The following is a 26702-nucleotide window of genomic DNA, read 5'->3' as shown; positions in this document are numbered from 1 at the left end:
CTGAGGCAGAAGATCATGAAGCTCCCCATGCCTGAGTCTTTAAAAGCTTACTTGACATATTTTAGGGAAAAACAACTTCGAACAAGAAGAAAGAATGCCTACTGATAATTCCTTTAGTCTTGAAAATGTAGCATTTGTTAGGAGTTAAAAGAGAATTCTTTCTTTCATCAGAGTGAATTTATACTGGAAAAACATATAGCTTGTTTCTGTCATAGTAATAAAAATGATGTATTCAGTGATTAAAAAGAATCCCTTTTATAAAATATACTTTTCTTTAAATCTTGGAAAAATTGAACTATTACACTTTACCCAAAATAAAGTTCACTTGCCACTTAACTGCCGTCTCAAATTCTGTGTTCCTCGAGGTCTGCAGTCGAGCACGGCCCTTCACAGACCAGAATTACTTGCTGTGACTTGCAAACCAGGGGCTCAGCCAAGCACTCCTTCCTCCACATCATTACTAGTAAATGCTTCCTCTACAGCTTTCATTTCCTTCCTTTAATACATTTTCCAAAAATCCATGATAGTTCTTTCTGAGGCCAGACCCAGTCTGGTTTTCATTAAGTCTGCCTGGCTCTGCGTCCAGGCCCCAAGGCCGTGCCTCAACCTGCAACAGGACAGAGGTCCAGAATGTCTCCAGGCCACGAAGCTCTGAGCCGAACCCTGGCCCACGAACAGGGTCATGCTGCCTCTGCCAGGCCTCGCAGACACTAATTTCCGGCCTGTCTGTGCTTATGAGCGCCAGTGACCCCAGTTCTCCCCCACTGTGTTTTAGCTGGCTATTGGGATTCCAAGGTCCTTTCTCAGCTACCTTTGCATCATCCCCACTTCCAAAGCTGTGACTGGTTGACTGCTTGGGGGGCTGTGAAAACCTCTGGACAACTGTCTTCATCCCCACTCTTTACTATCCTGTGTCTGTACTAATAAAGCAGCTGACCTACCATATTTTATATTCAGTCATCTATATGCATGTCTCTTTTACTTTGTACAATGAAAATCTTAAAGCTTCAAATACACAAGGCGTCACATGGAGGAATAAATGGATTTTATCTGCAATGAGCAGGCTCCTCAATCACGTGAGCACATCCTCATCTCGGAACCACTGGGTTTGGTGGGTCCCCTCCCGGCACAGTCTTCCGCCAGCTATTCTCACTGCCTCTCCATGCACACGTTCATTCATTCAGGTTGTGCCCAAATGCCTCCTTCTTAGAGAATGTGGTGGTGAGGCCTTCCTTGACCTCCCCATTCAGCATGGCTGTTTCTGTCCCATTACCCTGTTTTTTCTTTACAGCACATACTGTCACTTTGTTCTTATCTGTTCTCCCACTAGGATGTAAGCTCCACTTAAGCATGGCTTGTTTGATTCATTATTCTATCATCTCTGCCTAGAAAAATGCCTGACACATAGGAGACACTCAGCAAATGTTTGTTGAATGAAACAACTTGTACACATGTATGGAAAGAAAACAAATTAAATACCAAACAGGTTGATCAGCAGTTTGAAAAAAATTAATATTCATTAAAGTACTATATTTATATTTCTACTTGGTTTTGTTTTCCTGCATTTATGCTATAATTCAATCACTACCAACAACCATTTGTTAGCTGCGGCACTTCATTTAAAAGTATTAGCAAAAGGAACATGTCATAACTAATTGGAAATCTCTGATAAAAAATTTTTATTAGCAATGTGACATTCACAACATTCTTTATTACTTGCAGTATCTCGACTTTGATAAAGACAGCTCTGAGCTTGTCAACAATAACAAGAAGGTTAAACAGGAACACAGCTAGTTAATCAGGATATGGATCCTACCTGTAGCAATACATATACTACGGCAGAAACCATCAGATTTGCAGATGGAAAGCAACATCATATTTATGTGGCAACACTGAGGGTTGCTGAGTGGCTTGAATGTGTCCTTGTCTGATCTAGTAATAGCCACATTCACCAAATATTGAAATATACAGATGGCATTTGTGAACAAACTAATAGGGCAGTGACAGAAGTCTGTCCTAGGTTGGGGCCTTAGTCATTCACTGTAGGAGAGATACTGGTTATTTCTAAATAGTTTTAAATTGTTCTTTCCATATGAACAAGGCAGTTTTCTGGACAAACATGCAAATGTGTGCTCGTCAGCTATGACTGTATTACACGTGTACACCCCAAAGGGCACGTCAGAAAGCTGTGCACAGGACCTGCCTCTTCCCACGGTGGACATGCCATGGACGCTGACTGCCCCACAGAATGGCAACCTCTGTAAAGCTTCAACTGCAATTACATTTTACCTAAGTTTGGGGAAGAAAACCAATTCGAATCAATAAGTATATTTACTGAGTGTCTTCTATTTCCAGAGGTTATAACAGTTTTGAAATAACAATCATCTACTTTAAAAAAAAAAAAAAAACCACTATAGCCCAGAGTATGGCACCGATGTGTCTCTAAACACCTAACTCAATTATTACTGAAAATATTCTTTAATTACTTCCTTCTTTCCCTAAAGACTCCTCATCAGACCAAACCTTTTGCTCAATAAACTGCTGCTAATTAATCATGCAGTTATAGCCTGAATTTGTAACTACTCTTTTGAACTTTATTAAATGCAATCTGATACAAGTCAGAAGCAAGTGAATATGAATACACTGTTGAATGAAGGCTGTGTGACCATTTTATAGTTCCTACTATTCAACAGATTTACACACATACAATTCTACTGCATTTTAATGGTAGTTGTTTCCTATAAAGTAACTTGTATAGCATGATTTTTACATTACCAAATCTATCCAATTATCTTCTTTGAAGTCCAAAGTTTATATCAGAATAGGCCCTTGGTATTATCTATTCTGTGAGTGGAGATACAGTTCCATTCTTGGAATACCGAATTACTAATCCCATCAGTCATGATAAGCATTTAAGGAATGTGCATGCCTTCAATCAGGCACCAACAATCATATTTTAAACGCCCAATTGCTGAAAACTATGTGAAAGCTAAGGGAAAGTTTAACATTTTCTCCTACACAAACCCAGTAAGTTTGTCTCAGGGGGGAAAACTATTTTACTGAAGTGCTCAGGCACGTACAAATGGAATGCGCTTTTTTAATGGTTAAATTTCTGAACCAGTGGAAAAATCATTTTTATTCAAGGCACTAACTACACTATAACACATTTTAACACCACAACCTCGGGCAGTATATGAGGTCTTATTTGTGAGGGACGGCTGAAGCTTGGTCATTTTCAGGGAAATAAATGAAACTTCAAATATATTAAGATGAAAATAGTTTAACTACATAAAACACATCGATAAAGCAAAGAAGTACTCTCCATTTGCTCAGCTTTGGATTATATGATCTTCAGTTAATTGTACCTCTATCAATTCTAATGCCTAGAAAAGATACATAATTTCTAAATATGCAGAGGTATGGACTTACAAAAAAAAGTTAAGTGGATGGTCTCAATATTCTAAAATCATTATAGAGAAAGAATGAAAGAGTATAACCTTTGTACTAACAATGGCACTGAGAGAGATGGAGAAATGGAAGCTGCCTTCTCGATATTTAATCACTTACTCATAGTATTTGGCACGAGTCGGGCAAGTTCCAAAGCTAGATGATGTCTGACTGAATAGATCACATGCTCTAAAGCAGATCCCTGTTTCAATCAGGGGCAGAATTCTTTTGCAAGCACATACATTTGTGGACCGATGGTAAGCCCTACTTATCAAGCACAAGTACAAATGCTCCTAGCAGGGCACCTGGCATATAAAATGAGTCCGTGGAATAAAGAAATGAATGAGTGAATAGCAGCATCAAACAGAACAGAACAACTTTGCCACCACCGTTTCCTGGTGATACTCCTTCTTGGAATCACCAGCAAGGCTCTGGACCTCTTGCCCTATCACACCCAGAGCTGTCCAGGCCCACAGTTCCAGCTAGTCTCCCTGCTTTGCTGTCTCTTGCCCAACTCCAGCAAGCCCCTTAGCCTTTTCAACATTTCTTCAAGCCCTTGTCCCAACCCTGGGACCTACTGCACCAACCCAATTCCATGAACGAAATGCAACTGTGAAAGATGCATGGGGGTGAAAGTGGCAGAAAAGCAAAGCCTGGAAGGGGTAGGAGAGGCATGGACACTCTTTGTGAGATGTGACCCAATTAGAACTGGATGAGTTGGCACTCTGTCATGGAGTTTCCTGCTCTGCCCAAGAGAAGATATGCTCTGACTAAAAGAAAAATGTTAAATCACTAGGCCAACCTTATCCTAAGAGTACTTCATAGTGTACGGAGGAAAACGACTGTGTGGTTAAAACCATTTTGGAAATCTTGAATTGGTCAAATAAAGTTTTCTTTACTGCAGGACTTCTCAGAGCCTTGAATTATGCTAATATTATGAATCTCCAAGAACATTACCCAAACACAGTTAGGACTCTCTAGCTTTGCTTTCCAATGAATTAAAAGTTAAATTTTTTTTTCTTTCTCCTAACATGTAAAATGGTAGCTATCAATTTAAGCAGTTTTGATACACAGAAATGTTTCAACATCTAGAACTAACTTTAGAAAAGAAAAGACATACTTTCTAACAAGTGCAAAGTTATAAACCTATAAAAAAAAAAGCAGTTATTAAAAAAAAGCAGTTATAAAAGCAGTGCTCCAAAACTACCTGATTCGATAGAGTACAGCACTTCAGCATTTTTCCCTTTGTCCTTGTCCAGAGCCGTAACCTGCAATACAACTGAGCCGACAGCTGCTGATTCATAAACCCGCCCTTTGTAGGAGGAGCTCGTGAACCAGGGGGCGTGGTCATTGGTGTCGCTGACATTAACAACAATCCTTGCGAAGTTGCGCTTTACAGGGACATCTTGATCTCGTACCTAAAAGAATCAGCATATTATTGATCCTGTTAAAGCTTTCCTTAAAATTGATTAAAGATCACTCTCCATCACATGGAACCCTGCAGGAACCAAACAATGGCAGAAGAACAAGCAGAAAGCCCTACCATGACTGTGAGAACATGCTGCTGAATGGCTTCATGATCAAGTTTTTCTGCTGTATAGAGAGAGCCGGTTGCAGGATCAAGGCGAAATTTCTTGAGACTCAATGGATCGATACTGCTCTGCAGAGTGTAGATTAGTTTGTTTTTTTCATCCTTATCCACAGCACTGATTTGCAAAATTTCTGTTTCTGGCACTGTGTCTTCAGGAATAACAACTTCATACTTTGATGTAGAAAACTGAGGACGATGGTCATTTGTGTCTATTACTTTGATGAATACCTGTGATGACAAAATTACTCACATAACAATAATATTCCTAATCATGATGTTTTCGTATTTAAAGAATCAGGGAAAAAAATCAAATGCACACTGAAAAAAAAAAAACCCTAGTTTTTGAGCAAAATGAAATTCAAACACGAGAAATAAAAGCAACCAAAATCCAGAATAAAAAACATCTTTCAAATTTTTCATTGACATATTACCTATATAAATATGAGTAAGATAATGAAAACGTTTCTAAATTCTTGAGACTAATTTTTGAGAGAAAAATGTAACGCACACACAAATGTAACACACATTTCTTTCTGAAATGCAGGCTTAATTTCTCTTAGGTCTCCACAGAAATTTCTAGATTGCTCATGTAAAGATAAAGAATTTACTTTACCAGGATTCATAGAAGACTGATTTCCTATATCAGATTTGCACCTGTAACTACCAAGCTACTGAGGTGAGTGTGCTACTTAATGATCACAGTATCTGAAGCTCTTGTTCTAATCTTTGAGATTCCAAATCCCTACTGATATTATGAATAAAAAGGAAAATTAGAAATGTGCTTTAAAATCCTTATATTTTTGTGATCACAAAACTACACATAGATAGTAAATACATTTATTTCTTAAAAGCAATTTAAATACACTCGAGAGAGAATTCTCTTAAGTAGGTCATAAAATAAATATTAAATAAAAACCTTAAAGGAAAAAAAAAGGTGTTTAAAAACTCAGTCCCAAGCTAAATTAAAAGAAGAAATTTACCTTGACAGTAAGAAGATTAATTTTCAGATTGAAAAGACACATGTAGATAAGGCATAGCGGAAATCACTACGATTGTAAAAGATGGTCACAGTTATAAACAAGAAACATGAGCTTCACTAGCTCACATGGAACAAACCTCACTAGTCCGAATGGCACAGGAGGCCAAAGTCCTAGTACTGCATGGGGGAGGGCAGGGTGTTAACCACACGGGGGCAAGAACACGGACTAGAGGCCTTTCCATGAAGACAATACCACCGTTCTCCTAGAACACTGAGACCTCAGCGGTGGAGCTGTATATGAACACTAAATGCATCCACCAAACCACAGAAAGGGTTTATGTGAAAGTTATGTAAACATTTAAAACTACAGATGCCTCACTTTGAAAGGTCAATGATGATCCAGAAGCAAAGGCTATAAAGATAATTTCTAAAATTAAATCACTACATATTCATTTCCACTACACAATTTTTTTTTAAATTTTTGGCTGCATTGGGTCTCCATTGCAGTGCACAGGCTTCTCATTGCAGCGGTCTCCCCTGCTGCAGAGCATGGGCTCTAGGCGTGTGGGCTTCAGTAGCTGTGGTACGTGGGCTTAGCAGCTGTGGTGCACAGGCTCAGTTGCTCCACAGCGTGTGGGATCTTCCCAGACCAGGGCTCGAACACACATCCCCTGCGTTGGCAGGCGGACTCCCAACCACTGCACCACCAGGAAAGTCCCTCCACTACACATTTAAGATTTATTTTCTCATGGAAGGAGTGCTGGGCAAACACAGTTTAATCCTGCTCCAAGATCAACTGATTCCACCTAAATATGAACAGCTGAAGTAAGAACAACCCTCTTTGATAAAGCAGTTCAACTGACACATATCTCCCGGGCACGTTCATGCTCGGCACTTGCTGTATTTAAGGAGGAAAGGAAAGGAAATATGGAGCCCCCCTGCCCCCTGAAGCTTTCAACCTCACTGGGCAATGCCTTGCACACACAGGTTTCCTATGTTATCAAGGAAGTTTTCAGAAGTCCAGAGATGGTGTAGGCCATTCAGGAAGCTTTCGAGGAGGAGACAAGCTCTGCTCGCACAGGTTTTAGGTTGGCAGATGAACGTATACTGGGGTAGGAGGAAAAGCTCAGTCAAAGATGTGAAGGCGAGGGTGGAATGGAACATCCTGTCTCTTAGACACCTCAGAGGAGGACCCTGAACCAGGGGTGACAAAGAAAAGGAAGAGGGAGAAGGTGGGGTCTGAGAGCAGAGCCTGGCTCCCGAGCAGAGGCTGAGAACTGTGTGGCCTGTGTGCTCTGAACCATGTGATGGGAGCAAATCACCTTCCGTCCTCCTCCCAGTCAGGAAGACCGTGCTGGTGGCAGGCAGCGCAGGAGGAATCGCAGACACAGAGAATGGAGACGGGAAGGTGACTCAGTGCCAAGCAGGGGGACAGGAGCCCAAACCAGTGCTGATGTGCAACAGGGAACACACAGGGAGTGTTCACTGGGGACAGGCCTGAGGGCTTGAGGGGCCAGCACCCAAGTGTCGTCTCACTTTGTCCTATGAGGGCAAAGTCGCTGTGCCCATTTTCCAGAGGAGAAATGGAAGCAGAGGGTCACAGCCACCTGCCCATGCATAGGAGTAAGAGGCACAGCCCCGATTCAAACCAAAATGGCCTGCTCCAGAGTACGCAATGCTGATGTTCCAGAGAAATTGAAAGAAAACAGGAAAGCAAAGCTGTTTCAAAGAAAGGGAAAAAATGTGAACTGGATTTGGTAAGTTACCTTGAGATAACAGATGAAGCAAAGTGATGTGACTTAATACTGGTCAACATCCTCAGCGGAAACAGCAGGACAGAAAAGCAAGGAAAGCTGCTTCAACAGAGCAGTGGCAGTTTACATCACGATCCTCCTCTGCAAGGATGCACTCTGGCTTAACGGAAGACACTCTCCAAACCTCAGATCGGACACCTGCTGCTACTGACCTTGATGCGGCAAAACCTGTTCTGTTGGTTCCTGAGTTTCACCTACAAACAGGCATCTACCTGCTGTGTTCCAGGGCCTTGTCAGCTGGGTTCTGATCTCTGTGTCCCTCTTCAGCTGGTATTTGCTGCTCTCCTCCCACTCAGATTCCTATCTCCCTGTTCTCAGCCCCAGACTGGGAATCAAAACCTAATTACTGGTCGTTGTTCCCTAACGGCCCACACCTGGACAGGTCAGCCTGGGATCTGGACCGCTCTCTGATGCTCTACCTCTCCCTGCCAGCAATTCACTAGGATATAATCAAGACCCTCTGAAAATGACTCAAAATAAGTTACAGAAGTATACCTGAAGCACTGAAATTGAAGAAATTCTGTGTCCCTGAGAGAATATATTTACTGGGTTTTATGGGAATTTTAGTCACCGTATTTCATACTAAGCTCTTAACTATACTAGTGAAAACTACAATTATTGTGAGTTATGTAGTAAGTGATAAATGCTACAGGTAGATATATCATCTTTAATAATGAGAAGGCTTGGCACAGACAGTCATTTCTACTGGTTATTAAGTTTCTTTTGCTAGACTTCTGGTCAGTCAATTACTTGAACTGATCTACATACAGTTACACTCTTTAACCTTTCAGAATTACCCTGTTAAATTTATTACAATTCTTGATGCTTTTCTTCTCATTTTCATGCTCTAAAGTCTAGATTCTACAATGAGAACGGTTACTGACAAGATTGAAATTTTAATACTGTGCTGGCACTTTTACATGACAACCTCAAAATAACCCCAAAGCATGATTCATATTATCAATTTTAAATACATTAAAAATCACAAGCATTTGGACAAAGAAATAAGGTCATTTCACAACTGACTTTAAATTATCTATTCATTTATTATTTGAAAAGACATCACAGACTAATTTTTATTCTTCAATGCAACTAAATAATTTAGCAGATGACCTGTGTTAAGATTTAAAATAGTAAAATCTAAAGATAGGAAATTGGAATTCAGAAGCGTTTTATCCTCTAACATTTAATTTCTTCCTTTTACTTTCACACACAGCACCTTAAACACAAGGCTTTAGCTTTTCATTGTAATGTAAACTCCAAGAAGGCAGGATTTTGTTTCCTACTACTCAGCTTCTAGAACAATACCTGGCACACAGCAAGTATTTAACAAGTTCTCAACAGCCCCCACTGTAAATCAAAGAGAAACTGATAAGAAAGAACAGAACTTAAATGTAATTTTTTTTTTTTTTTTTTTTGCGGTATGAGGGCCTCTCACTGTTGTGGCCTCTCCCGTTGCGGAGCACAGGCTCCGGACGCGCAGGCTCAGCGGCCATGGCTCACGGGCCCAGCCGCTCCGCGGCATGTGGGATCTTCCCAGACCGGGGTACGAACCCATGTCCCCTGCATCGGCAGGTGGACTCTCAACCACTGCGCCACTAGGGAAGCCCCTTAAATGTAATTTATAGGGTTCTGACATTTCAATTTGAAATGCCAGTAATCGGACCATGTCTTAATCATCAGATAGGAATAAAGATGTTTAAAGGAATAAAACAGTTTTATCAGTTATTTTACACAGCCTAAGGTAGTCAAGGGGGAAAAAAAAACAAAAAAGTGTTTTAAAAGATAATTAATCACTTTAACCAGTTTTAATGCAAATGACTTGGACAAGTCATCCTTGACAGTGATATACTTTATACCAGTACAATTCAAAATGAGTGTAAAAATAAAATATTTTGATGGCATAACATGTTTTTTTTTAAAGTCTTCTTTCAAAGTTTTCAAAACTGGTTAATTACATTCAAAACCTAAACCAGGATTTGCAGTGATATTTCATTCCCTAAATAAAAATCCTTGCTGTGTACATGTGCATAAACTATATCAAAATAGTAACTTCTGATTTGAGAACCTCAGAGGGCAGAATCAATTGTTCATATTGCCTGTGGACCCTTAGATCAGAACACTGTATCGTCAGCATTTTGCCTACCTGAGTCAGTATAGTGGTGGTTCCATCTGTAGCCTCGACTGTGAGATTGTAGTTTGATTTCTGTTCTGCATCAAGAGGTTTGGCAATGATGATGGTTCCAGTGCCCTTGTCCACATCAAAGTGACTATCATAGTTGCCACCTAGTTTAAGTTAGGACAAACATTAAAGTAAAAACAGGTCACGGGATGAAAATCTGTCATTTATTTTGTGACTTTCTAATTTTTAATGGCAGTTTAAAAAAAAAGGAAGAAAAAAAGAAAAATTTCTGATATATTGGTCAAAGTGATTCCAAAGAGCTTTCATTTTGAAAGACCAGAAAAGAAGGACCAACTGGAAAGACAATGCTGGCTTACTAAAAAAAAAAAAGCTGAGCCATAACTGCCGAGGAAGCTACTAAATGAGAGGAAACAAGAAAGCAACTCTGAAAACTACAACAACAAAAACATTTCTAATACTACCAATGAATTACTTTCAGTTTGTTTTTTCAAGGGTTCCGAATACCTCTTTAACTTATATTTCAGTAGCTACATTTCACATCATTTAGTAACCAAAAAGTTGGCCATTTAAAAATTTACTAAAAAAAAAAATGTTGTGACAATTTGAGCATATTGCTCTAATGAAATAACTATTAAAAACAAATGTTAACTCTGAAAAAAAAAAACTGTGGTAGTTATCATCGGTTAGTCCGGACTCTTACTATTTGAGAATTTTCACTATTTGAAAATTTTTCCCGTTGCTGTCGTACACAAAGCTTAACGAAGCAAAGGTTTCTGTGCTACTAACGTTATCCAAATGCATTCCCCATCATATTCCAGATAAACTCTCTTCAAAGCCACTGAACTTGAGATACTTATATCAATGAAATGGAATGGAATGAAAATAAAGTCTAAACGTCATGATGAAGTTCTATTACTAAATCCAAAAAGCAAAACAGCACACACACAAAACAGTCTTCAGTTAAATCTAAAAATAAGGATCTAGGGATGTATGGAAAGTCAGAATGTTTGCAATTGGAACAGGCGACCATGGGCCCACTATGAAAAGAAAAAGCAATGAAAGATGGTCACTGGAAAGAAAAAAGTTTGAAAAATGGATGCTTTTCTTTAGATCTCATAATCTGAGGCAAATTATGTGATCTCAGCAGATACCTTCTGCTGTACAGTTCAGGTCACAAGTCATCTGAAAGATGTAAAACACTTCTCTAGCAAATGGGTCTCCTGGCACAGCCAAAAAGAAGCAAGCATGGAAGGCAAGCACAGAACAAGGAGAGCAATCAATCAAAGTGGTTCCAAAGGCAGTCAGTTTACACGTGAGGTTAGATGCTGCGCAGCCGCAGTCTGCCCATCTGGAAATGCGATAGGAGTTAATGGACAGCAAGCAAACTATTCTGACTGCACTTAACTATGAAAAGAATCTTTTTTGTTCATTTAAAACTAAACTGTAATGGTTTCATAGGTGTTGATAACATAAACAATTTCATACAAAGACCAAAGTAGGGAAAACAGCCCAGCTGTCTAGAAAGTTCAAGGGGTAGAGCCTGAACCCCTGAGCCCTGTGGTCCCTGCGGCTTCAACCCGCTGAGACGGCAATTGGGGCAGGAGGGCTCCGGGGTGAAGAGGGAAAAGGGATATTGGGTTCCAACCAAAGATAACCTGAACACATACTTTTGATTTTAAATATCCTTGTAATTAAAATACTGTGAAGAAGTAAGAATTAAAAAACTAAGACGCCAAAGTCTAATGTGCAAGTGTTTTAAGTATGTTGTATTACATTCTATGTCTAGCTAAATTCAATGACAGAAAAAAAAGAATTGGCTTAGGCATATAATTTTTTTTTTTTTTTTTTTTTTCAGTATGTGGGCCTCTCACTGCCGTGGCCTCTCCCATTGCGGAGCACAGGCTCCGGACGCGCAGGCTCAGCGGCCATGGCTCACGGGCCCAGCCGCTCCGCAGCATGTGGGATCTTCCCAGACCGGGGCATGAACCCGCGTCCCCTGCATCGGCAGGCGGACTCTCAACCACTGCGCCACCAGGGAAGCCCTAGGCATATAATTTTTATCAGGGTGATTTAATCTAGTGAAGCCTGCTTCCTACTGAAAATGAGGTAAATCAAACTTAAAAAGCCACAGTTGACACTATCCTTTATAACTTATAAATTAAAAATTTTAAGCATATGCCCTATAAAATACTGACATGTGACAATCACATAGGCATAGTTATTTTAAACATTCAAATCATAATCACTAAAAATAGTTACATGCTATATGTTATGTATCAAGAGGAAAAATTAGGAAGCTGTGCTTTTGGACCAAACATTCAGATTTCTCTGTATCTCTTTGGCGCACTTTTAAAAACCTTATTTTTATATTAATAAGGTACATACAGAGTATGTATGTTTAATATACATTGGATATAGTAAAAAATTTTGCAAGCAAAATACTGCAGTTTAAAACAAATTCTCCACTTATAGGTCTTACTCCCAATTTTAAATTCTGAGATGTGCCCCAAAATCAGAAAAACAGAGGGGGGTTCCCCTTAGTGTGATCTATACAAGGATGATGCAAACTGTCATGAAGCTTACCAATGATGTCAAACCAAAGAGGTATGCCTGGAGGCTCAACAGATATTACTCCAATCATGTGAGCAACTGGATCGCTTTCCATTACAGTAAAGGTAAAAAATGATTCTTCAAATGAAATTGGCTCCGGGGACGGTTTGGGTTTGGAGATCCATTCAATATGCAGTCGAGTGGTTGATGACTTTTGGGGGCGACCATTATCAACTGCCTTAATCTATAAAATATGGGCAGAGGGGATAAAAACAGCAAGTGAAAAGTTGCATCCCATAACTGAAGCATTGATTGGTTTGGTCTGAAACCGAACCAATTTCAAACATTTAATATCTGTGCTGTATATTCCATGTGTTTAATGCCTGATAAAAAGAGCAACCTTTTTATGCCATATTCAACATAGATAACCAGAATGACAACTAAAAAAGGGACAAGCAAACCCATACTTCCCATTGTTAGGTACAGCACTGAGGCCATTTTACTGAATAGAGAGAAAGGTATGAGAGAAGAGACATAAGACTAGATTAACAGTCAAATTATGTAAGAAATTCAAAGACTAGAAATTCACTCACTGAAAGAATATCATATTCTCCAGCTCCAGAAAACTTCTTGGATAAAACCACTCCAGTTTTTGGCTCAATAAAAAATTTGCCATGTTCATTTCCCTCTTCGATGCTATAGGAGATTTCTGCATTGGGACCTTCATCTTTGTCTGTAGCTATAACACGATATAAAGGCTCACGCTTGGTGTTTCTTTCTCGTTCTGGTTTTTCCCGCTCTGGGAGTCTGATTTTGTAGAACTTCTGCAGGAACTGAGGCTTGTTGTCATTTTCATCAAGGATCTTCACAATTACTCTTGCAATGGTTGACTTGGGGGGACTACCATTGTCTGTCACTGTAACCTGTTTTTTTTTTTTAAGATAACATCAAGAAATGTTTTTAAAATAGACTGTACAAAAAGTGAATGTCTCCTTCCTAATGACAATCACCTTTTCTATAAACCTCTGCAATTCACACAGCACTATGGACACATACTGATTCCTCACTCCGACCACAGCCCTGTGAGGGGGCAGGGCAACCTCTCCGTTTTCACAAAGGGACTGGGGGCGGGGGTGGGGGGAGGCCGGGGGCTAGGAAAGCACCGGCTCTGAGCCCTCGCTCTCTCCTTACCCGTCACCCCTCTTCCTCACACGCCGTAACTGTAAGTGTTAAGCTCTCAAAAACTCAGTATTTTTAAGCGAAGGAAGAGATACATGAAGATTTTGCTTTTAAATATTTAGAGTCCTCTTGTACATGCTTAAAAATAAAATCTTCACATACTGCATTTAAAAACTGTCATTTTTAAGCTTTGTCAATAAAATAAGTTAAATCATCCTATTAAAATACATGCTAAGTAGCAGGCCTTTTAATACTAGCAATCATCATTTTATTTTGCCTGGCTCTCTCTTTTCTACAGAAGTTTTCCATGTTTGGTAGGGTGAACATAAACATTTAAATTTAAGACCAACTTATTAAATGAGATTTTTCAGTAAAAGAAATGTAAAGTAACTTTTATTCTAAGTAGATTATTCATGTATTCATTTTAGGAATGAAGATCTGAGATTCTTGAGGGTTACGCTGGTGAATGCTTCTGAATGCATAAGAAACCATTTCACCCTCAGATCCATTTTCAGTTCAGTGTGCACATTAAAAGGGATGACCGTAGTTACTCCCCTCACCACGTCATCCCAAGTGAATTAATGAAATGCTAAAAACATTAAAGTAGACTGAAGTTTTCTGTGGAACTATGTTCTTTTCGAAGCTTGGCAGGTGCAAATTCTGTTGTTTATAAAAGTGGGAATGAATGTATCTTCATGGTACTTGTCAAGAGTACTTAAGTAAAGTAGCTGCTTTAATTAAAGCACATGATTTGCCTTCCCAAACTCTCAAAATGAAACAAAATTATAATTACTATTTTAATTTTATCCTCTCAAAACATTTCCTTTTGATCAGTTTGCATGTGATCTTTAGGAAAAAAGAAAAATTAAAGAGAAATACAACCAAGTACTATGCTTTGTAGCATTCATCAAATTGTTCCTAAGTTTGGGTTCCATAACTAGCAGCCCAGTGACACAGCTTTTAACATGTTACTAAAAAAAACTCTCTTCTTTAAGACAGTCAAATCAATGCCAACATTGGCCCTCAAATAAATTACCACAAACGGACTACAGAAAAACATACACGATATGTAAACTAATCTTATTTCCCATCAGTATCTTAATATCATCTTCCAAGTCCTAAGTATCTTATACCTGCTCCCATCCAGGCTTTGATATTCATTGAGAAGAGAGGGCTCCGGAGTGAAGCAGACAATTAACAGGTGTGTAGTGCGGTTCTAATCAGGGTGAGGGGACCGTAGTGGGATGCCACTGTTCGTAACCTGCTGCTCTGGATATTTTGGCATCTGTTTATCTTCTGGGGATTGACAGGGGTGTAAAGTAGACCTGAACTATATTCACAATATTTTCTTTATTTTCTTTTTTATTAATGACCATAAGGTGATATAACAAAATAGCAGCAGCTCTGAATTACTAGATAATATGAGTAAGATTGCTCTTTCCCATATTTATGATTACAATATTTTTAAAATTATTAAAAATAAAGAAATGCTTACTTCTAATATGTGTTCATCTTGCTGCTCGCGGTCTAGTTTCCTTGATGTAGTTGTGATGAGACCTATAAAATGATAACAGTTCATGAATCCTCACAAAATAAAGGTAATTACAAAATACTGTAATTGAAACCACACACTGAGTGTAGAAGTTTAAGCAAATGCCTAACTTATTCTGAGGAGGAAAAAATTATTAATCCAGGTACGGTTAATTATTTTATTTACAAACAACATAGTTTATACCTTCTCATTTTAATGATTCTTAAAAACATTAGATAAATGACAGAAGTATTAAGAAAGTGGAAAAACTCAAATCAGTTACATTTTAAAAATTTGTTTAGTAGTTTCAACATACATTTTGTCAGAAAAGATTTTTTAAAAGTGGGATGAAGTTATCCAAGATTTCAACCTCATCCGCATCTGCTGTGACTGCTGCAGAGATGATTAAGAATTTTCAGAAAAAACTTCTGTAACTGTATTAAAAAGGATCACTGGAAAATATAATGTTGACTATGATTTATTACCTTTAGGTCGTCTACCCTTAAAAATAAAAAACTGTTATAAAAAGTATTGTGATTTTCCAGGTAATGCTGCTCAAATAACAATCATTTAATTCCCCCAAAAAAGAAGAAATGATCCTCAAGAAACCCCATATTCTTTATTTCTTTGATTTTTCTATCAAACTAGAATAGCTATAGCTATTTTTCTATCAAACTAGAATAGCTATAGTTTAAATCTCTCTCTAGAGCTTCAACAACCGCTAAACTGCCAACATATGTTGGAACCTAGAAGGCCATTAAAACTGATGAAATATATTCTTGTACTTCACAGAAATTAAAAACAAAATTCCCTCAACCTCTGCAACCCGTGTTGATAATGGACAGGTGCAAACTGAGTGGTTCTGAGGCCTTTATGTGGCAAATCACCGCTAGGACTAATCCTTCTCCTGCCCGGCTTTCTGTGGTTTTCCACAGAGAAATACCTCAAATAACTCATATTTAAGAACAGATTTTATCATTCTAATTGATTCTCTATTAGCCTAAATAATTTCATAAAACTACCAATTAAAGGCTATTCAAAATGTTTCCCTAAATTTGGACATGAAAGACTTATGTTTTCATTTAATTCAAAGTTTTTCTTTTCTTAAATAGTCACCAAGAGTTTACATCAACATCATCTTCCCCACAATTCACTGAAGCAACACTCTCTTTGTAATAGGGACAACAGAAGACTATATCGTAAGCTAGAATCTGGGGTTTTTCCGAAACCATACTTATAGATTAAAAGAGCTTCAAGGAAAATGCTTCACAACACTTAATGGTGTGAAAATGTGGCTTACTGTGGCACAAGCTTGATTTTCATTAGTCGAAAACCTTTTAAAGTTAATCCCTTTTTTTTTCTGTCAAAAGTTTACCACCATTTCTGATTGTCGTTTTAAGCAGTTCAAGAATGACAGGAAATTGCTGTGATTAGTCCCATCTAATTATCCTCATGTACCCATCAAAAACTTGCTGTTAATGGTAACAGCACAAAAGGCCACAGCTTGGCATGTTCACAGCAAGATAGGGTTCTGTTCTGTAGAACATAATAATTCACGGCAGGGATACCTGTTAGCAAATAAGTATCTGTAGCAAATAAATACCGTTAGCAAATGCAATTCCTCACTTTACAGTTTCCTTATAGCACACCAGACTGCTAAAAAGGATGGACTTACATCTGTATTATCAATTCAATATAAAGCCAAAAAGCAAACCTGACCATCTCCTAGGTTTGGAGTTATTTGCATGCTCTCTATACTTAAAATTAATTCTCTCTTAACTCAAATGGAATATTAATTCCATTCAAATGCAATGAATCCTAATGTTCCTTTTTATCCATTTTGTTTGTGTGCGCCCAGCTACTCCTACCCACTCCTCCACCTCTCAGCTTAAACATCACTTCTGAGGGCTCCCATGACAGGCCTAGACTGGGGTTCTGCTGCTGGGCCTCCCAAGCTCTTTCATTTGCTCTATCATAACATCACCCCACGGCACTCCTTTAAGTCTTTTTTTGTATCCTTCAAAGTCCATGAGACTCTGCCTTACCTGTATATCTTGGTTATATTGTTATATCTCTGTTACCCTAAAGAAACACTTAAATGTGTGAACGTATGAATTTCTTAAAACCATAAAAGAATAGAATTTTAAATATGCATTGGAGGAGGAGAGGCACGTGAACTACACTGAACTTGGAAATGATACAAATTTATAGCTTATATAGGAGCTAACAGAAAACCATTTAACATATATTTACAGGTAAGATGTGTCAAACATTGTGACAGATGGTCCAGAGGATGGTGACGTCCAACAGACATTTACAGGCACAGGTGTGAAGTGCAGGCAAGTCACCAGAGGCAGAGACAGCCTTAGTTACACCCCAAATACAGAAGAGAGTATGAAGAATGGTGAATGGTGGACCTACCAAAAAAAAAGGGTGGGCCAATCTTATTAAAGTAGGGGCCATGAGTGTTCAGAAAGCCATGAGGAAGCCTAAGAAGCAAAGGCTGGAAGAGAAGCAGGTGTCCCAGAGGGCACAGGCAGAGAAATTTAAGGAGGAAGTCTCTCCTCCAAGTACTTCAGAGAAGCTTGGAAGAGAAGATCAAGTGAGAGCCAGGGAGGCAGGAAGCAGAGCAGGAAAGGAATTTCTTTTACGAGGAGGAGACCATTCCACAGGCTAACAGGGTGTATGTAATGAGTGACTACACCCACGAGGGAAGATAAAGATCCAGATGTGAACTAACCAGTACAGTAGCCACGAGCCTCATGTGGCTACTGCAATTTAAATTACAGGTAAGAGCTCATGAACATGAAAGATATTTCAGACTGAAAAAAAAAAAAGACCTTTCTTCCTAGATTCGCACACTTGTACCAAAAGGAATCCTGTCACAAGTGTCAGTTTTCTGGCCCCTAACACCATCACCAGGGAGGGGCAGTGCATGGATGTCCTATGGGGATAGCGTGAGGTGGTATAGCCCCTAAGAGAAGGGGAAAACAAGCGCTTCCTGTGGAATGTCCATACAAAATGAACCCCAACGAGAAAACAAAATGTCCTAATGAAGCAGGCACATACTAGGAAAACCGTGGATGCGCTCTGGAGGTACAGTCAACTACACCGGGAGGGGAACACAGGGGAAATGCTACCCAAGTACCGCACGCTCCAGCCACACCAACCTAGCTTTAGAATTCATGATGCATTTCACAGCCACTCTCACCTGTAATTTCTGCACATCTCCATCCTGCTACTCCTTCCACCGTGCCTGTCTGACAAACACCTATTTTCAGAAATGAATCCAAAGGGTACCTTTTCTATATACATGTTATTAACCCTGTAGGTAATGAATATCTAATTAGTGTATCCACTTCTTTCATTTTAAACACTGGTGCTCATCTGTAATGTTTATTACTAAGTTCCAGAAGGAGCTATACTTAATTGAAACAGCACATACTTCAGAAATGGAGAGAAACCTTTAAGATGATCAAACTCAGCTACCTGAGCCAAAGAGAAATTAACTTGTTCCAATTCACCAGTAAGTCACTATCCGAGCCAGGATTCGAATTTAGTTTTCCTGAGGCCCAGATGAGAGGACTGGGGGATTCTTCCCCACTCCCCATCACACCACACTGCATAATTTACTGCATTATGGTATTTCAACTCTCCAAAAACTCTCAACTGTGACTCACATGAAGTTTAAGAAAAAAGAAAGCTGGCAATAGTTAATCATTAGTCATTTAATAGGTCCAAAAAAGCAAGTTAGAGAATAAAATAGAGTGGGTGAAGGCAGAAAAAAGCATATGCAAGTGCTGCCTCTTGTAACAACTTTGTTTTATCTTTCTTTTCTCCTGAGCTCCGTTAAATTAAAAATAGAAATGAAGACAAAAAACTTCCTTGCTCTAAAAAAACAATCCTTTCTGTAGACCAAAACCATTATAAATGTAAGTGGACTGAGTGAGCAAATACGGCTTCTTCTCACCAATTCACAATTACAAGTTTGCCCCATACATGTATGTAGAACTAAGAAACCAAACTTTCCTGTTTTTATGAACATCATTAAAAAACTATTTACAGCTTTTCAATGCCACTACAGCACTTAGAGAAGACTCCATTTAAGACAAAATGTTAGATTAACTATAATGCTTTAATGTAAGATTTTAATAGTCAGCATTTCTTATAAATCAGTACCAAAAACCACCTCCTAACGTCCCAAGGTTCAAGAGACCAAATGGACTTCACGAAGTAGGCGGCACGTAAAGGTTAACTTACGGGATGAGTAGGTGAAGATAACGAAATAGTCCACATTTGGCAAAACTGTATTTACGTATTCATTCAACTATTTGGTGTTATCCACTCAGAATGCAGAGATGATTAAGACAGACTATTGTTGTCAAGAAACAAGGTCCAGAAGGCAAAGACTACTTTCGAGAAACAGTAAGATAGACGAGAATGTAGGGTACATCTAGAAAAAAGCACAGGTCCTTGCTGAGGGCTCTGGATTCCAAGCAAGGTTGAACTTGCTTGGATGATGTCTGGTCATCTCTGTTGTTCCAAGAGACAACCAACCCACCAGCCAATAGGGGAGTGGGGCCACCCAGGACCAGCCAACCTCAAGCCAACCAGCCAAGTGAGACCAGCACTACATGAAAAAGCAGCCAAGCCCGGGCAAGACCAGAACGGCCCAGCAGAATCTTCAACTAAATTATGGTGGTTGCTTTAAGCCGCTGAGTTTTAGGATGGTTTGCTCTAAAGCAAAAGTCAACTGATGCATCGAATGAGCTCATCTCTAATTGTTATTTGGCTTACTAAATGCTCAGGTATTGTGCTATGAGATTTAAATGTATTATCTCATTCAATCCATATGTATATATATGGTAATATCTGTACCATAATAAATTAATATTTTTACAGGCTCAGAGATTAAGTTGCTTACTCAATGTCATCGAGCAAAGGGGTGAGATGGGAGTTCAGTAAACACAGAGCACTGGAATCTGAAAGCCACATTAAGAACGAGAGAAGCCAAGGAGGGACGGAAGGCTTTGGTTCTGGAAGAAAGGGTTTGAAACATCAGCACTATGAATGAAACTAGATGGCAGCTGGAGAAGAGAAAAAAAAAAAGGATTTCTGAGTAGGATTAAGGTCCAACTGCACTGAGAGAGAAAATAACTTGCAATCTGCAGTTTTTGAAGAACCAAAACTGTGAAAGAAAAGGTCCTGGCTCTAAAAAGAAAAAGGCTGCGCGGTCATGTGTTCACCTTGCTTGGCAGGAAATTTACTCTGAATCATTTTCCAACTATTCTACTTGAAAATAAGCAGAGGAAGGGGAAAGATCAAGGAAGAAAACAAAAGTTTGCTCACCTAATTAACATTTCCCATTACTCTGATTATTTTCGTCTAACCCCTGCAACTACTTCGGCCTTCTTATCCTTTTGCTTATTTTATAGTAATGCATGAACTACAGCATCATATGTGCCAGAGAAGCCCCATCCCACAGAACTTTCTGCGATGATGGACAAGTTCTACAATTTGCACTGTCTGATATGGTAGCCCCCAGCATACGTGGCCACCGAGCACTGGAAATGTAGCTAGTGTGTCTGAAAGGCTGAACTTTTAAATTAATTTAAATAATTTAAATTGTCACAAATCATCTCTACTCCTTTGGAGAGTCTCCAATTTCAAATTATATATGTCAAAACCCCAAACTTTAACAACTACAATAGTCAGAATCTTTTTCTGTGGTTAAACTTTGAAGCAGTATTTCAATAGCAAATATATTTGTTACCAAAATCCAAATTTTGTAAGCATCTAACAAAGAAAAAAGCAAAAATTTCCAAGATTTGGGCATGCTGATACTGCTCCGATGAAGCCCCCTTCCTCCTGCTCCCTCCCTCTTACTAGTCTCCCCACTGGGCTCAGCTGGTGATGAGGAAGCCTGGTTTGCTGTTATCAGTTTACAGATTCATCTGAACACCTAATAATCAAGTGTCTCTGTGTTTAACAATGACTTTTCGAGAATCATTATTTTACCAATGTATATTTTTGCTTTTGGTGAACTCTTGCTAAAACCAAAAATTAATGAAATGTATGTTTATAAGCAATAATGATGTCATAAAGTTCGCTAGCTCAAAATCACCCACTTGTTCAGTCTGTACTATGCTATTCAACTTATTTTATAGAATGTCTTCCCCAAATATGTCCTTCTGAGACACATATATAAAAGCCAAGACAAGGCCCTTGTCCTCAAAAGCATACAATTTCCTTAAGGAAACAGGCCTTGTACCTCTCTATCTTTTTCACAATGTTTTATTAATCACAGCCCTATTCTGACTTAGCCTTGACCGTAAGCATGCACTTCAGGTGTATTATTTTCAACTGTTTTCCCCACTGATTTTTCTGAAACACTTGAATCTATTCTATTCTTCACTAAGTTTAAGAACTTTCATGGTGGCACAGTTGGTGGTAAAGGAAGTATTTAAAGTCTTAGGTGTCTTCAGTGTGGACAGTGTAATTTCTTCAGTAGTTGTTACTACCGTGATCTGGAAATTCCATTTCCATCTTTCTACGTTCAAGCCTTACTTTAGCAGGGCTTGCCCCGAGGACATTCAGAGTGCTTTAGTAATCAGCAACACCAAAGACCATTACAATAAAACACCTGTAACACCCCAGTGAGGACACTGTGAAACGTATTGCTCAAGCAACTTTTAGACAAGTACTATAAAACCCCCAAAGACTATACATACATATATATATGATATGTAATATGAGTACACACCTTCATAAAAGGTTAAACCCCAAATTATTACCTGTAGTTACTCCTGGGAACAGGTGGGCCAAAGAAGAAAGGTAAAGAGGAGGGTACCTTCACTTTTTATGTCATACACTTCTATATTAACAAGTATATTATTTAAAGAAATTTAAACATTAAAATATTTTAAAGGTCAGCGTGAAAGGATACAGAAATGTTTACTGGTTGGACACTAATCTCAAGCTGGAAAGTCTCAAATGATTTTTTAAAAACTCTGAAACATCTGGCCATGTATATAAAGAAAATAAAACTTCTTAGAAATATTACAGTGGCATATCTTTTATAATTTTTTCTAAAATGTTTTTGAAACTAAATTTAGAATGTATGGTACATTTCATGAAAAGTGTCCTCTTACTGTAAAAACTAAGTTTGCTAGAGCCAGAAGGTCTTTTAAAATCTTCTAGCCCAAATCCTGAACTTTAAAAAACAAGGGGGACTTCCTTGGTGGCACAGTGGTTAAGAATCCACCTGCCAATGCAGGGGACGCAGGTTCAATTGGTCTGGGAAGATCCCACATGCCACGAAGCAACTAAGCCCGTGCACCACAACTACTGAGCCTGCGCTCTAGAGCCCACGAGCCACAACTACTGAGCCCACGTGCCACAACTACTGAAGCCCGCATGCCTAGAGCCTGTGTTCCGCAACAAGAGAAGCCCGCACACCGCAACAAAGAGTAGCCCCCTCTCGCCACAACTAGAGAAAGCCCGCGTGCAGCAACGAAGACCCAGCGCGGCCATACATACATACATACGTAAATAAATAAATATTAAAAAAAACCAAGGAAATATGGTCCAGGAATGTTAACTTAATTCCTGAAGGTCAGAGTCAGCAGCACAACTGGAACTAGAGTTGAATTCTTACCAAAGAAAGTGTTCAGAAGTCTCTGTGGCTGCAGCCATTTACAACCAGAAGTGAGCACCAGAATCACGAGGAATGATGGCTAAACCCACGTTCCCACCCCCACAGCAGAGCCACTGCATCAGGACCTCCGTCCGTGAGGACCCAGCTCACACAATTTCAGAGGTTTCCAGGTGATGTGGCAATCCATCCCACGCCAACCACCTTGGGCCAAGGGCTTACAAAAATAGAAAAAACAAAAAAATCCATGCCCAATTAATCAATTAAATTTTAATTTAACTTAAACTACTAAATATTTTAATAATTTCCTAAACACAGAATTGCTTTTAGTCACTGTAATTATCACCACTGGCCACATTCTGGAACAAAGTATATTATCCATTTCTCAAAAACACCACTTGAGATACAGAAAAACGTTAACAAGGCTAGGGATTTAGGAGAGAGAAACAGTACTTAAGAACCATAATTAACGTTGCAGAAATGCTACTTCAAAGAAATGGCCATGAGAGTCCACGTGAAGATTCCAACTGCTCTGAAGTTACTTATTAAGCCTAAAACATCTCCCAGAATTTTCCTGACAAATCTGCAACTACTGACCCAAATCATTAAATCCTCCTAGAATGTAAGTGAAATGTAGCCTTTCCAACGTAAAAGAAAATGATCTAAATGGCAGTTTCCATTTAACAGCATATTTCCCTTCTTTTTAGAAATGCCTTTTGTAGTATGTTGAATGGTGGCCTCTCCCCAAAAGATACGTCCAAACTGAAACCTGTTACTAGGACCTTATTTGGAAAAATAGCCTCTCAAGATGAGATCACCCTAAATTTATGATGGGCCCTAAAATCAATAAGTATCCTTTTAAGAGAAAAACACAGAGAGAGGTTTGAAATACCCAGAAGTAGGGAAGGTGGAGGCAGAGACTGGAGCAATGCTGCCACAAGCCAAGAAGTGCCAGGAGGCACCAGAAGGATTCTTCGTTAGAGACTCTAAAGGGATTGTGGCCCTGCTGACACTTTGATTTTGAAGGTATGGCCTCTAGAACAGTGAGAGAATAAATTTCTTTTCTTTTTTTTTTTAAGCCACCCAATGGGTGGAAATTTGTTACAGTAGCCTTAGAAAATTAATACACCTTTTTATCTGAATAGCAAACAAAAGTACTGAAAAAAATACCAAAAAGAGAATTAGGTAAGAATGGCAAAAAATTCCATAATCTAAAGATAACCACTCATCTTATTTTCTATGTTTTATTACTGTCTTCATTTGAAATGTCTTATGACTTTATATAGGGTATCATTCTATATACAAGACAAATTAAAAGGCAGAGGATTAAAAAAATGTCTGCCCAAAGATAATTTGGGGTAGGAAAGTGCCAAATGCTCCAGATAATCCAAGTTAATTATATGCTTTTCTTCAAAAGGAAGGAGAAACAGGCTGTCTCAGCTCTGGGAGGACCTCCTGAACATCTCTGGCTGAGAACCACAAATGAACTAAATCTTATTTTTATATAATACATAAAATATGCCATAAATTGTACCTCAGTTGTATTTTTAAATATATTATCTCTCATATGCTTTCTTCTTCCATAATAGAATGAAGAAAAAATATTTTTTAGTAATCTGATGAACAGTAAGTATAAATACTAGTTTAATGCTTATAAAATACAAAGTCACAATTAGTCACAAGTTGTTTCAACTAATGACCAAGATAGAAAAGACCCTTCTATTCTGAATAAACCTAAACAATTTCTCTCTGTTCTTTTAAGAGTTTATTCAACAAGCAACATGGGCCTCAGGGTACAATAACAATAATTTAAAAAATAGTTTTCAAGAAATAATTTACTCAATAAAATATTCTCTTTATTCAGAATAATTTCCCTGTGTCCACCCTACACTGGCCAAAACAATCCTTTCTATTTTAGCCATGATGACCTCTCATTCCTCTTACATACAAGCTTAAAACAAAAAACAAACCAAAAAAAAGCAAAATGCTTACTATCAAAAATTAACATAAGCTATATAAAATAAATATAGAAGCTATAAGAGGTCAGAAGTTAAAAATGTTTTAGGGGCCTCCCTGGTGGCGCAGTGGTTGAGAGTCCGCCTGCCGATGCAGGGGATACGGGTTCGTGCCCCGGTCTGGGAGGATCCCATATGCCGCGGAGCGGCTGGGCCCGTGAGCCATGGCCGCTGGGCCTGCGCATCCGGAGCCTGTGCTCCGCAACGGGAGAGGCCACAACAGTGAGAGGCCCGCATACCGCAAAAAGAAAAAAAAAAAAAAAAAAAATGTTTTAGAAATTTATGGGATATGTATTCTAAACTTCAGACTCTTGAATAATTTTTTTTTTAATTTCCATGATGCACTATTGAAATACGGCCTGCTTTGAGTCGGTGAAGCTATCACAGAACTACAGAGACTCATCAAATGTATGGAAAATAAAGGAGGCAATATATTACTAATTATTAGTAATAACTGTTAATTATTCTAATTTTTAAAATAAAGTATTAAAGCAAGCAAAAGACAGTGAGACAGGAAAGCAGGAGACATTAACTGTAGAATTCCATGTAGCACATGACAAATACTTTTTCATGGGACATTCTATTCTACAGATCTGTACCCAACCAGCTTTAATAAAGTGAAAATGTTCTCAGAACAAGCCTGTTTACTGTAATTTACAAAGAGCGCAGCTGAAGTCCTGAGGTCTGGACAGTGGGTAGATAGAGGATACCACAGGAGGAGGAGGGACAGAAACTAGACCAAGGACATTGTTTTCCTGTTCAAACTTCTAAGACTCCTCTTCCAACAGGTGAAACGGAAATCATATGAATTTCCCTAATTTTAAAAATCAGTCAACTGGAGAATACATATTAAGCAGTAATCACATACTCCGTATCATGCTTGGTTCTATCCTGACCCTCCAGGACCTGAGCCAGGACTGAATGTCCACAGAACAGGCAAGACGAGCGCTGCAGTGAAAAGGCAGAGCAGACCTGGAAAGACAGGCAGGGAGGTGGGCCCTGCTACCCACTGGCTCGCATCTAAAAATACAGATTGCCTTGTAGGTCAAGAGCGAACTTCCAGTTTTTCCTATGGTTATCACTCAACAGCCATCCCTTTGGAGCTTTAGACCATGAGGTCAGCAATCCTCTGCAGTCCTGCGCTGTCTTTATTTAGGTGGTGTTCCAAGACTGCATTTAACTACAAGCCTGTCTGGAGTTCTCTGGGCAGCTGCCGCCATTTGAACAGCTATTGTTCGTCACTGCAGTCCTGGTGCCGGCAGGATTAGGCTTGGAGCCAAAAATGGAATTCTATTCATACACTGTCAAGGCTGGACGGGTGCTCAGAACTCATTTAGTTCAAACTTTCAGAGTCCCATGGAAAACCCTAAAAGAATGAATCAAATGACCAGTCTAAAGTCACACAAGCAGTGGCTGAGTAAGAATCTGCACCCTGAAATCTTCAGACTTCTCTTCTGGTTTTAATTCTATCTTAACTAGCTGTTTCTCATTGAAAATGGATGGCGTTGAAACATAAGATTAACATAAGATCAAAAGCCAAATGCAATTTACCAGGAGTTGCCTTCAACATTCCTATAAATGTCAGATATAGCAGAGATAGGGAGGGGAAGAAACCCAACCCATTTTATAAAGTTAACATCATGTTGACAAAAAAGGCTAATCTCACTTAGGCACTTAAATGCAAAATCTTAAAATACTGGTACTTAAAATAATTTTAGCAAATGATATTCAGCAACATTAAAAAAAAAACAGAATACCCCTTGAAAGAATTTAACCTAAGGATTCAAGGTTAACAGATT

The 26702-nt window shown here is 38.8% G+C and overlaps 1 protein-coding gene across 4 annotated transcripts in view; it reads right to left on the bottom strand.

Annotated features, from left to right (window-relative positions):
* Positions 1 to 26702, bottom strand: part of FAT1 (FAT atypical cadherin 1) — a 123409-nt gene that overhangs the window by 31995 nt on the left and 64712 nt on the right. For all 4 annotated transcript variants that reach the window (XM_081220834.1, XM_081220836.1, XM_081220837.1 and 1 more), the window contains exons 4-9: positions 15199 to 15260; positions 13118 to 13447; positions 12558 to 12768; positions 9978 to 10117; positions 4991 to 5266; positions 4655 to 4865 (exon numbers count right to left, since the gene is read on the bottom strand). In XM_081220834.1, the coding sequence (XP_081076960.1) occupies positions 4655 to 4865; positions 4991 to 5266; positions 9978 to 10117; positions 12558 to 12768; positions 13118 to 13447; positions 15199 to 15260 (1230 nt within the window). The remainder of the gene's footprint in view (positions 1 to 4654; positions 4866 to 4990; positions 5267 to 9977; positions 10118 to 12557; positions 12769 to 13117; positions 13448 to 15198; positions 15261 to 26702) is intronic.

The sequence above is a fragment of the Mesoplodon bidens genome, assembly GCF_964165515.1.
Source record: "Mesoplodon bidens genome assembly, chromosome: 20".
NCBI classification, from domain to species: Eukaryota; Metazoa; Chordata; class Mammalia; order Artiodactyla; family Ziphiidae; genus Mesoplodon; species Mesoplodon bidens.
The sequence above is the reverse complement of the archived record's forward strand: the minus strand, read 5'-3'. Positions and strand labels throughout refer to the sequence as shown.